The sequence below is a fragment of the Leiobunum rupestre genome, chromosome 9 (assembly GCF_980474605.1).
Source record: "Leiobunum rupestre chromosome 9, qqLeiRupe1.1.hap1, whole genome shotgun sequence".
NCBI lineage: Eukaryota > Metazoa > Arthropoda > Arachnida > Opiliones > Sclerosomatidae > Leiobunum > Leiobunum rupestre.
Genome location: NC_143392.1, coordinates 25648468 through 25660494, shown reverse-complemented (window position 1 = coordinate 25660494; position 12027 = coordinate 25648468). Strand labels below are relative to the sequence as shown.

Genomic DNA, 12027 nt, shown 5'->3' with positions numbered 1-12027 from the left:
TTAAGAGTAATTACAGGGGGTTTTCTCGTTAATAACTATTTCGCATTTATCTCCTAAATGTCTACCTAGCTCCAAACACCGGTGCGCAGCCGGTGGAACATTTCTACAGGCGCATTGTCTATTTTTGACCTAATTTAAGTGTTCACGCTTGCAAAGAGTGTCAAACATTTTTAAGTTGAAATTAGATAATTCCGTTCCGATTTCAAAGTATAGTTTGGGTAGGAGACGGATAAAATTAATGATTTTTAAAAGCAAACTTTTTGTTTCTTTAGTTCATTCGCGAAATATAATTATTATTGCAACACTACGTAAAATTTCTTAGCCGTATTTTGCCATATAGTCGTTATATTTATAGCGAAAGAATACATATATTTTTCGAAGGCTAAGATGTACAGAGGTTTTATTGGAGAGGCAATTCTTTTTCTGGATCATCATTGAACTTATAATGGACAAGGAGGCAAAACCTTGGAGACGGTAATTGCCATCCGTCTTTTTCTTTGGATGATGTCCCAATCGCCCAAGCTGGCTAGGACTTGTGTAACGCATTTTACGAGCACTTTCCCTTTCGAAGGTTGACAGTCGTAAAGTTGACATCCGACCTTCGCTCATTCGTCCATTCGTCTGATCTTCAAGTTAAATTTAAAACGAGAGCTATCCTCTTGCCACTCCGTAACGTCGCTTACAATTCCAAAATACGCGTTTGTTTACATACAAAATCAATGTTTATTTATTGTGAACTTCCAACGAACTATCAAATTTCTTAATATTCTTTGCCAAACGCTTCTTATTTGACAATATTTGGCCTATGGTATAATCATAAGTCTATTATTCTTAGCCATAAGTGGGTCAGGTAGTCGAAATAATTAATGAGAGCTATGTGTGGACTGTGTAGAAATGACGTCATGGCCGAAAAGATAAGCCAGAACAATACTCAACTTAAAACCAATAGATGTGTCTATAACTAACGTGGCCTTCTTGTTTAAATGTAGCTACTACGTCACTGCTTTAACTTAAGTAATATTACGAGCGCGCGCTTAAGGCGAGAGAAACCTCGGATTTACACGTGCGCGTGTTAAAACTATTCTTATAAAGCTATGACATCGTGACGTAAGAGCAACATAAAAACAAGTTCAGCAAGCGTAGCTGAATTTATAGAAAGACCTATTATCAAGCTCCTATCCAACGCTACGTCATGATTCTTGCACGCGCTAACTGTGACGGCGAGCCAAAGAGCGTCTATATAGGCCTAATGAATTAGTTTCAAGGCCCCCACCCTGAATGTGTGGTCATTTTAGAATAGGTTTTCAGTAAAATGTTTAACACGCGAAAGATATGGGACTGGTACACTTTAAGTAAAATGAAATTATAAACTTATGGTAAAATTGACCATATCCATGTGGCTCAGATTTTTATAAGTACTTGAAGAAATTTCAATTTTGGCGGCTACTGCCCGGTTAGCTCACTATTTCTAGTCCAAATCTTAGAATTGTGATGATGATGATCTGGAATATTGTGGCATCGAGAGGAAAGAGTCGGCTGGGATGAAGATGGGTTCTTTCTCGGGGCGGGCGGGGGTCGAAAGGGTTGATGAGCTGTTTATTTTGAGAAGAAGGGAGGGTTTGTTGGTTCCAGAAATAACTTCCGTCCTCGGCCGTCGTTTCCCCATCTCTCGCGTGGTTCCTCGCTTGCCAAAATTCTGGATTGCGCAGTCCGGAGTGGCAGGGGGACAACAGAATTGCGCAGTTAGAAAAAGCGACCTAAGAACTGGTGTCCCGCAGTAGCCAGTGTCAGTCGTCTCTCGAAGTTCCCAACTCTTTGGACAGACACGCGAAGTCTTCGCCGTTCGACGACGCACCGTGGTGCTTTGGTTTTACCGTTTCATCGTCTTCGAAGATCTATCGTTTGCCCACTGTTACCACGTTGATTGGAGTACTTTGAACCATTGTGGTACATCTCGACATTACCGGATCTTCCAAACTAGATACGCAGTTAAAAAAAGAGGCGTCTAAGATGTCTTCCGCTTTCCGCCTCGCTCACCCACCAAACCCAGCTGGAAAAGCCGTCACCAAAGTCGTCTGGAGAGTCAACGACGCGCAGGAAAATCAGAATCTTGGTATTGTGTCTTTTTAACTTTGTTAAAGGCCGGTTTTCACCATGGTAAAACCACCGCACTGCCGAGCGTCGACGCAAAAAAAATTGTATTAGGCGTAAAGACTGGTTTTCACTAGGGAAAAAAACGTTGACGCAAAAAATACCCGTTAGGCCTAAGCCTTAGTTTCCAGTAAATCTTTAGCGTGCTTAAAAAAAATAAAAACCTTTGTACTTGCCACAGTTGAGTGACGTATCGTTACGCGCGCTAGTGGAAACCAAGGCTGCGTTTAACAACCTTATGATTCATTCCCGATTATCAGCGATTATGTATCAGAAAAACCGTAACAGTTTTTGAACGATTTTTGCTTCTTCCAGCTATAGGTATTAAATTAACCTGTTCCACTAGCAAGTTTTTCTGATACATTTAATAAACGTATGGTTGTTGAACGCGTACTTAGAAGATTTCTGCTTGCCGCCATTTTGATTGATTCTTTTAAACGTGTTTTGAGCGTTTTGGCGTTCAAAACCCGTTTACGTCACGATAAGCAATCGGACCGAACGGTAATGCTTGGTTTCCACTAACACGCGTCATAATGCATTTTTCTTTTCTTGCGTCTAAACGTTTGTACATCTCAAACTTGAATGACGCGTCGTTAAGCGCGATAGTGGAAACCAATGCTAACGCGATCAGAAGTTTCGTATTATTTTAAGAAGTTAGTTATTGAACGCAGCCCAAGCTATATAATTTTTTTGCGTCGCGCTCGCCGTCGTGGCGTTGTTGCGCTAGTGAAAAGTAGCCTTTAGGCCTAACGGATACTTTTTGGGTTGACAGTCGCTGTCGTCACGTATTTGTCTTACTGAAAACCACCTTTAATTGACCTTGGTTATGTTCTAAATAATAAATATTAGAACGTATTGAATTTCGTATTATTGTAAAAACACGTTTGCTTTGTTTTCAAACATAAGCAATCTTTTGGACTTTGTTTACTTAATTTATACTGTTTTTGGGATTTCAATAATTCATACGCTAAATTAACCTAACAAACGCGTTTATTTACGTCGAGGAGGACTTTAATCCGCGGAACGTTTTAACTAATGACGTAACTAGAATCCCTCTTTTGACACGCTTGGAAAAATCCCATTGGCACTAATTCAACTTTGGCCATGTGTTTATGTCAATTTGAGTAGACAGTATGGCGCTGGTTTCCGGTCTGAGAAACAATTTGCCGAGCGTATATAGATTGTTAGGAATTTCCAGATCAAGATGATTTACGCCTGCACTTAACCATTCTTCGCGCTTTCCTCGTAATTGCGATAAAAGTGATTTCCAGAGAGACGAAGCGACTAAACTCTTTCGCCATCCTCTCCCAATCCCGGATGGACTTAGCCAAGAATAATTTCCCAATTTCTCCTCTCCCTCGTTTCTTCTTTCCCTTGAAAGAAACCACGTGTAGTCCTCCCCTCTCCTCCGCTTGTTTCCTCTCGCTAAAATTCTATTTATATAACGGGCTAACTTGCATGTAGATTTTTGCCGAAAAACTGAAACCAAATCTAAATTTAATTTAAAGTTTTTTGTTATAACTTTCTCCGCACTCCCCTTTCTTTTTAACCAGTTTTTTCTTTTATAACCCCATTTTTCCTTTTCGAAGATTTATCCGACTGTCAGTTGATGTCTATCCCAGATGCAATTTATCATCTGATGCGTAATACGGTGCTCCTGGCTTGCAATCTTTCCTGCAACGTTCTCAGGAAGATTCCGCCCAAATTCGCCGTCAAATTCGCAAATATCACCGGTAATATTTCTGGAATTTTGCCCCGAGTGTGTATGCGTATTACCAGAAGCCTATAATAAGAGAAGCCTCTAACTCGCCCAAAATCGTGAAACGTCTCGTTTTCGAACTAGAGGTGTTCGGAGGGATACAGATTTGTTATTGCGATATGTGGCCAGAAAATATAGTTATCTGGATATATTCATACCAGGTGTACAAATCAGCAGTGAAATCACGTAAATTTAGTAGCTTTAATAACTTTAATCAATTAAATATTGAAATCACTTGAAATCTGAAATCATAATTTCTAACATTGGAATGATTGGATAGCCCCTCGATTCATACGCGAGCAGTAGCGGAGAAAACATTTGTAAAATGCAGAAGATTCTTGACATATTAGCTCGTAGAATTCCCATAGGATTTTAAATTTTGAGCTACTCGCCTCGTTTTGATTGAACTTACAAGGAGACTACCCGAGGTGGTTATCACCGATTTTGTTGAAACTCGGGGGTTAAGTAGACCTTATGGTAGTATGAAAATTTCCAAAGGGAAAAGTTGAAATGGGCTTTAGTTTTTCTATGGCAACCGAAAATGGTTTGACCTCTCCATTTAAAAAAGCATGGGATTTTCTCGGTTACCCAAATTTTGTTAAAATTAAATCAAAATTGATCAATTTTACCCAAAATCCTTGATAAATTTTACCCAAAATAGGTCAAATTTATCTTTTTGGGTAAGTTTTGAAAATATAATTTTTTAAAGTAAATAAGTACCCTGTAAAACCAAGAAAATCCCATGCTTTTTTAAATAGAGATTTTTTGTTTTGAGAGGTCAAAAACATTTTCGGTTGCCATCTGAAAACTAAAGCCCATTGCAACTTTTCCTTTTGGCAATTTTCATACTACCATAAGGTCTACTTAACCCCCGAGTTTCAACAAAATCGGTGATAACCACCTCGGGTAGTCTCCTTGTTAGTAATTTCTACATTATAAAGGTAATAAATGTTAAAACTATTATTTGCTATCATAAATATACATACTAATGAACAATAATCGTGATTCTGAAGGCGATATCTCCGTATAATTTTCTCAATACGCTTTGAAAAACCTTAAGCCTTGCCCGCCTTTCGCGTTTAAAGTATTAAACCAAGGATGATCTATACCATGGAGGAAACCATGTCTATACCTAGTTTACCTACGTTTCAGGTTTGCCAACCAACGTTTTGGAGAGCAAACTACCTTTTCGCTACTAAGACTAAATATAGCGCTTACAAGATTTGATAGTCCTAGGCCGTGTTAATTTCTTCTTTGCTCCGTATCGAAAACAAGACGTTTCAAAGGTTTTAAGAAGGCCCCCCAAAAGGAGCTAGTCCGGGGACTGAATGTCTTACTTCGCAGGTTCACGCTACATTTTTCAAAATGTGTTAGTGCAGGGTGAAATACACAGGGCCGTAAACAGGGTGGGGGGGGGCGGTCGGGCCGTGCCCACCCTGGACCGTATGGTTGTATGTACAATTTTTTTTTTTTTATTTGTTTCCATTGCGTGCCCACCCTGAAATCAAATCCTGGTTACGGTGCTGGAAATACATTATATAGTTAATTACTAAAACTCTTATATAGGGTAAATATGGGCTATAACAGGGTTGCCAGAGCACCTGGAAACCTGAAAAACCAGGAAATTTGAAAGCAGGTTTAAAAATTTTCGGGTAATTTAATTTTGAGTGCAAATGGAAAACGTTTCAGGTTGAAGATTTTAAAATTTTTGAATAAAAAAACTTGAGAAGTGATCAGGGAAAACCTGGAAAAGTCAGGGAATTTGGATCTGAAGAAACTGGTAACCCTGTATAAATAAGTAAATATTCTTACGCCGATAAATTGGAACAGTTAAAACGTTAGTGAAAGAATCGCTTCCATTAGAAACTGCCTAGAGCGTTAAAGCTTAGATGTATACTTCTTTCAAAGATGTGTCTTATATTCTTCTGTTATTATGTTTTTTATTCACGTCATTGTTTTGTTTACGCAGAGTTGAACCTCTCTCGTAATCACTTGAGTACTTTGCCAGACGAGCTTCGCGATCTCTCCGATTTGAAGAGGCTGGACATCTCTCACAACAGTTTCTTCTCCATGCCCAGAGTTGTCTTCAAGATGACGGCCATCCACAGTCTCGACGCCAAAAACAATTCCATTACAGGTACCATCACCCCTCTTTTTCTCCTCCTTTATTTTCAAGACCCTCTTTTTCTCCTCCTTTATTTTCAAGAAATTACCTTCTTTTTTTGGTACATTCAACATATCGATAAATGGGTATGCTTACGAGATAGAATAGCTTGAGGTTAAATCTATTTGCTAAGGGGTAGGCTACAGCCACTGATTCTTAAAAAGTAGTCGACTAGTTCTTGAAATTTATGTTAATATTTAGGAAATAATTGATTAAATAGCAAAGACCATTAAAACCCAAATTATTTTTTAAATAAAAACGAATAAGATTTGTAGCCCACATGTGATTAATCTCTAACGCTAGATACAACACTACCAAATTATATCATTCAGTCCCAGCAGAGGTTTAGCTCAAAATTGGCCATACACTACACAGAGTCAGACCAACAAGCATTTAGAATATATTTTAAATGGAAAAATCTACTGCTCACACGCTCTATGAATTGTATTTAACGAAATCAGTGCCATTTACACCTACATTTTGATAAACCTGGTGGTAGAAATATGAAACTAGGTGATCTTATACTTTTAACGTTAGAATAACTTTACCCTTAAGCTATATTTCCCCCGAGCCCTTCGGTTTCCCCTTCCATAAAATATTGTTGAGGTTAACGGTAATAGTTAGTGTGGGGAGCTGTTGGCTCGCGTGGCATGAAGGGCTTGCTACCACCCTCCTACGCATTGTAACCCGGCCACCTGAATTAATGGCTTTAAAGGTCGCTTGATGACTTAGGCCTAAGGTGGTGCCTTGGGTATTAGCCTAGCTGGTTATAATTAAATTTTAAATTAAATTTAAAAGCGATATTTAATGGTAATTTGGGTAATGATGGTAATGAAACTCTGACGACTATTTCCAGACGTGGACGTGCTTCGTCTGAAGGGCGTGACGTCATTGCACGAGGTCAACTTGGAAGAAAACCCCTTAAATTCATCCTGCCACCAACAACTTCGCGAACTTAGCTCAGGCCGTTTGGTCATCGCGGTCAGTGATTTGCCCATCGACAGTGACTCGGACTCGGACTTCGAAGACGAATCTGGCAGCTCTCCGCCCAGTCCGTCCAGTGGAAATAGCAGCGACGAACAGAAATCTCAGTGAACGTGTTTGTCATCTCCATTGTGACGAGCGTCGAGCCATATTCTCATGGTTCGACTTTGTATTTTTATACCACAATATTATTATTAACAACATGGCTGGAAATGTTGATAATTTTCCAACAACCGTGATTGCGTATAGCTTTTTTTCGGAGTTTCTTTTAAAAAACCATTTAGACTCGAAATAAACGATTTTATGAGGGAAATATATAAGAACAGCTACCAAATAGATGGCGCCACTGAGTAAGAACTACGGGGTTTAAGCTATTTTCACCCCTTCTTTTCTATTTTGCAATGGAAAAGCGTGACCTTTCATCCGCTTTCCCGTTGGTGGAATGAGCTTAGTGGCGCCATCTAATCGGTGGCTGCTCTTAAAAAATTTCCTCATTGTTTGATTATTTCGAACTGAAATCAAGAAGAAACTTCGAAAACGTGGGTGTTTAATTTATTAATAAGTTGATAATTTTTATTTTATATTTTGTATTTATAACAAATATTTTTTGTTTGTGTATAGATTTTATAAAAAAGAGATTGAATCGCGTACCTTAGGTCGGTTTTTATATGTATATTGCTATTTCTCTAATACTACTCGCTAACGTAGAAGATTTTGATTAGATACCATGCCATATTTTTCGACGCATTGTCTTTTGAAATTCTATTCGAACGTTTTGTACAAACGGCTTTTTCCTGATTATTATTAGCTAAAGTCTATAATATTGTCCCATAAGTGAGTCCTTTGCGAAAAATTTGCTGGGAGTATATTCGAGAAGCAACGTCATCACGGGAAGAAACTATCCCCCTAGTGGACGCCAAACGCCGCCGAACACACAATATAGTTAATGTTGTGAATAGCTCTGGGTAAAAATTTTACCTATGAAGAATACGAAAGTGTCCTACTTACGGAAAATATTATACACTTATGTTATTAGATTTTGATGAAATTATGAACCTACACTTTTCAAAGAAAATACATTTTGTTATAAGGCGAATAAAATGAAATGAATTGAAAAAATAAATTCAGGTATGAACAATAATATTTTCATCGTTGCTCTATAAATATCGACTCCAAACTGGAAGAAAAGGCCTAACCTACCGTGAATTTACGCGCTTCTGTTGTTAAATTTTAAGTATATCCTTAACGTGTCCTGTCGTGGTGGGTCGCGGTAGTCAAATTGCCCTCTCACAAACCGGAAGTGCCTCATTACATCCTCAGCGCGGGGTTATTAACGAGGCCACCCGAGGATCCCCGAAAGAGGAGACAACGGCGAGGGGGGAGGGCCGCCAGCGAAAGGGGGTACTTACAAAGATCAAAGGCTAACAGCCGCCTTCTGCGCTTTGGGGATCCCAAAACAAATTTTGAAGTACTCTATATAGATTTTGCCCTGGCAGTAACACTGTAAATTCAAAGTAACTGACTAACTGTACCAGTATTACCGGGATATTGGTGGTTTGGGAATCTAATTTTTGGATTTTTAAATATGATTATCCGTTTTTCTATGATGATTTTGAAAATTTAGGTCTGATTTTCGCCCGGATTTCAAGATTTTCACATTGGTTTCCAGATTTTCAATTTCATTTCGAGATTTTCACATTGATTTCCAGATTTTCAATTTCATTTCGAGATTTTTAAATTAATTTCGAGATTTTTAAATTAATTTCGAGATTTTCAATTTCATTTCGAGATTTTCAATTTCATTTCGAGATTTTCAAATTAATATCGAGATTTTCAAATTTATTTCGAGATTTTCCATATATTGAAGTTGATACCAAGATTTTGAAGTTGATTTCCAAATTTTCAAAATGATATCAAGGTTATCAAGTTGATTTCAAGATTGTTAAGTTGACATCAAGATTTTCAAGTGGATATCAAGATTTTGGAGTTGATTTAAAAAATTTCAAGTTTTCTGAAATATTTTCCAAGACTATAGTTAATTTTAAAATTTTCAAGATTTCTGAAATATTTTCTAGTTTATTTCAAGATTTCAGAAATATTTTCTAGTTTATTTCAAGATTTTCGAAACCTTTTTTAGTAGAGTTTACGGGATGTCGACAAACCACTAACGTGGTGAAAACGATTAGGTCCTACCGTAATTAATCCAAGCACGATATTTTGCATATTCAAGAATCAGGTGTTTAAATCGTTTGTCAAACCAATAAAGATCAAGGTTAAATTATTATCTATTCAAACTTCCGCGCATTATTTATATAAAAAAGCGACCTATATCCCATTCATGGCTGTATTTTGTTTCTTATATTACATAGTTATACAGGGTGTTAAATAAAAAACGATACAGGGCCAAAAACTCAAAATGTGTATTAGCTAGGAATTTGAAATTTTAAGGACACACGGAACGTGCAGGGGGCACGAGCGAGGGGGCAATTGATAACGGAAATTTCCATGACCTTGAACCATTTTGATACTCTAGCATGAGTATTTTTCGAGGTAATAGCCCTTCAACCTGGTCTCTGGTAAGTGGTACAACATTTTCCTGTTTTTGTCTAAATTCCCTCGACTTGTCATTAGTCAAATTAGGTGGTATCAAAGCCATTTAGACCTAAAATGTGAAGGGGAACACTTTTCAAATTGAAACCAACTTTGTATCTCTAATGGTTCAAGAGATAAATTTCAAATGACCTTGAAGACATGGTTCAAGGTCATGGAAATTTCCGTTGTCAAGTTACCCCCTGCACGTTCTGTGTCATGAAAATTTTAAATTCCTAGCTAAAATACATTTGGAGTTATTGAGCTTGCATCGTTTTTTAGCTAACACCGTGTACATTATTTGGCATAAAATATTTGCATCGTAATTTACAGACGCAAAAAATCACTTTTAGGATTAATAAATACGTATACAAGTACCCTCCTAAGCAATCTAACCCGGCCACCTGAATTAATGGCAATAAAAGTCGCTAAGGTATAGTGCCTTGGGTATTAGCCTAGCTGATTATTATTATTTAATTATTTTTAAAATAGGTATTTGGGTGATTCGGATTCCAATTTGTAGGTTATAAAGGGCTCATGTATGAGTTGGCTGAAACGGCACCATAGCTGCATAATCGTTACAAACATTGTTATCGATTCCAGGTTAATTTGACTCAAATAATACTCTTATGCCTGGGCCCGCGGCAATGACCCAAATATACCAGAAGCAAATTCATTGAAAAAACAAAACGACTTAGCTCGATATGATAATTCCATGACCCGGCTTCATTGCGCGATAAACAGTTTCCTTTCTAATAATAATTTTCAACCGAATAAGAGCTCTTTTTATTATCAAAAGTAACGTAAGAAACATAAGTTTGCCACGTTCCATATGCTTTTATTATTATCATAAGTAACTTAAACAATTAGGCTGGTGTTATTATCATAAGTAACTTAAACAATTAGGCTAGTATTATTATCATAAGTAACTTAAACCAATATACTAGTATTATTATCATAAGTAACTTAAACAATTAGGCTAGTATTATTATCATAAGTAACATAAGAAATATAAGTTTGCCACTCTCTTATTATCATAAGAAACATAAGTTTGCCACGTTCCATAGGCTTATATTATTATCATGAGAGACATAAGTTTATCACGTTCCATAGGCTTTTATTATCATAAGTAACATAAAATGTATAAGTTTGCCACGTTATTTTTTTAATTATAGTTTTCTTACTATACATAATACAACATAAAAAATAATTTCAAGGCCGTGCAGATAAATTTTGGGCTCCGGGCCAGGTTGTCGCGGGCCCTTCGGTTTGAACTTTTTAAGGGGGTGCTGTGATGGAACCCTAGGAAGAATACCTTTAGGCCCTTTTCTGCCCGTATAGAGTACAGACATTCTAGGGTTTGACCCAGAACAAATTAGAGCGGTTACGAGTTTCATACTTATAGAATCGAATGCGCTCTTTAACGTGGTGTGCTCTCTAATTCTTCTCCCATTGGGGAAAATTCACCATCTTGAAAAATGGCTGCCAAAATTAATAAAACTCTAGATAACGTTGGATGTAATTATCCGAATGGCTAGTGCTATAGCATTAAGTGTAGCTTAGAGCTTTCCGCTCGATTTGTGTTCTATGCATTTCAAACCGGAAGCTGGAAAATATGCATTGAAACAGGATAAATTGTAAATTTCGTGATTTGCTTAAAATTTCACTGTTTAAATAGTACGAATCGCTCTTCTACGCATTGTTGTCTATCAGACGTTTAAAGAAGAGAAAAAAGTCTGCCATTTTTGAAAATAGTAACCAAAATTATAAAAAGGCTACATATTAACATAACGCCTAAACGAGTAAAACCTTAAAATGTAGTATTGAAGGAGTGGAGCCTTACAGTACGAAGTATTTAAAACAAAAACGCATCTGGTATTATGTGAAACAAGTTACAATATCTGAACTTATTGGAAAAAATAATCTAATAGTTGATACTCAAGCAGAAAATCGAATGAGCAAGACGAAAGAATGCTGCGAATATTATTAGAGAGGATATACAAACTCGCGTTTACAATCTGAACGAATATCCATCAGAAGATGAGATAAACAATGGCTCAGCTAACCTAATTCCAATAACCTTGGAAATATTTTTGAAAGAAGTGTCAGGAAGGAAAAACGATTCGAGATCAACCCACGTCAAGCTTAACAGCATCGGACACGCTGTAGTAGCGGTTAAAAAACAATGTTCTTTCATATCCCCTATTTAGTTGGGCTGGCTGTTCATCTCCACAAGCAGATCGGTTCGCGTTATGTAATTGACATCTAGGATTCTGTTCATCTTACCACGAAGTAACGAAATTTGAGAACAGTATTTTGGTGTTCAATGAGTCCCAAATTTTGAACTGTTCGTTTAAACCATTTGTTTTTGAGAACGCAG

General features: G+C 37.3%; 1 protein-coding gene across 1 annotated transcript; it reads left to right on the top strand.

Moving 5' to 3' along the window:
- The first annotated feature begins 1720 nt into the window (after positions 1-1720).
- Positions 1721-8181, top strand: LOC149926991 (leucine-rich repeat-containing protein 20-like). Its single transcript, XM_090158664.1, has 4 exons — positions 1721-2113; positions 3741-3884; positions 5880-6047; positions 6931-8181. Exons 1-4 carry the CDS (start codon positions 2011-2013, stop codon positions 7167-7169), a joined length of 654 nt encoding a protein of 217 aa, XP_090014790.1. The 5' UTR covers positions 1721-2010; the 3' UTR covers positions 7170-8181.
- Positions 8182-12027: the final 3846 nt, after the last annotated feature.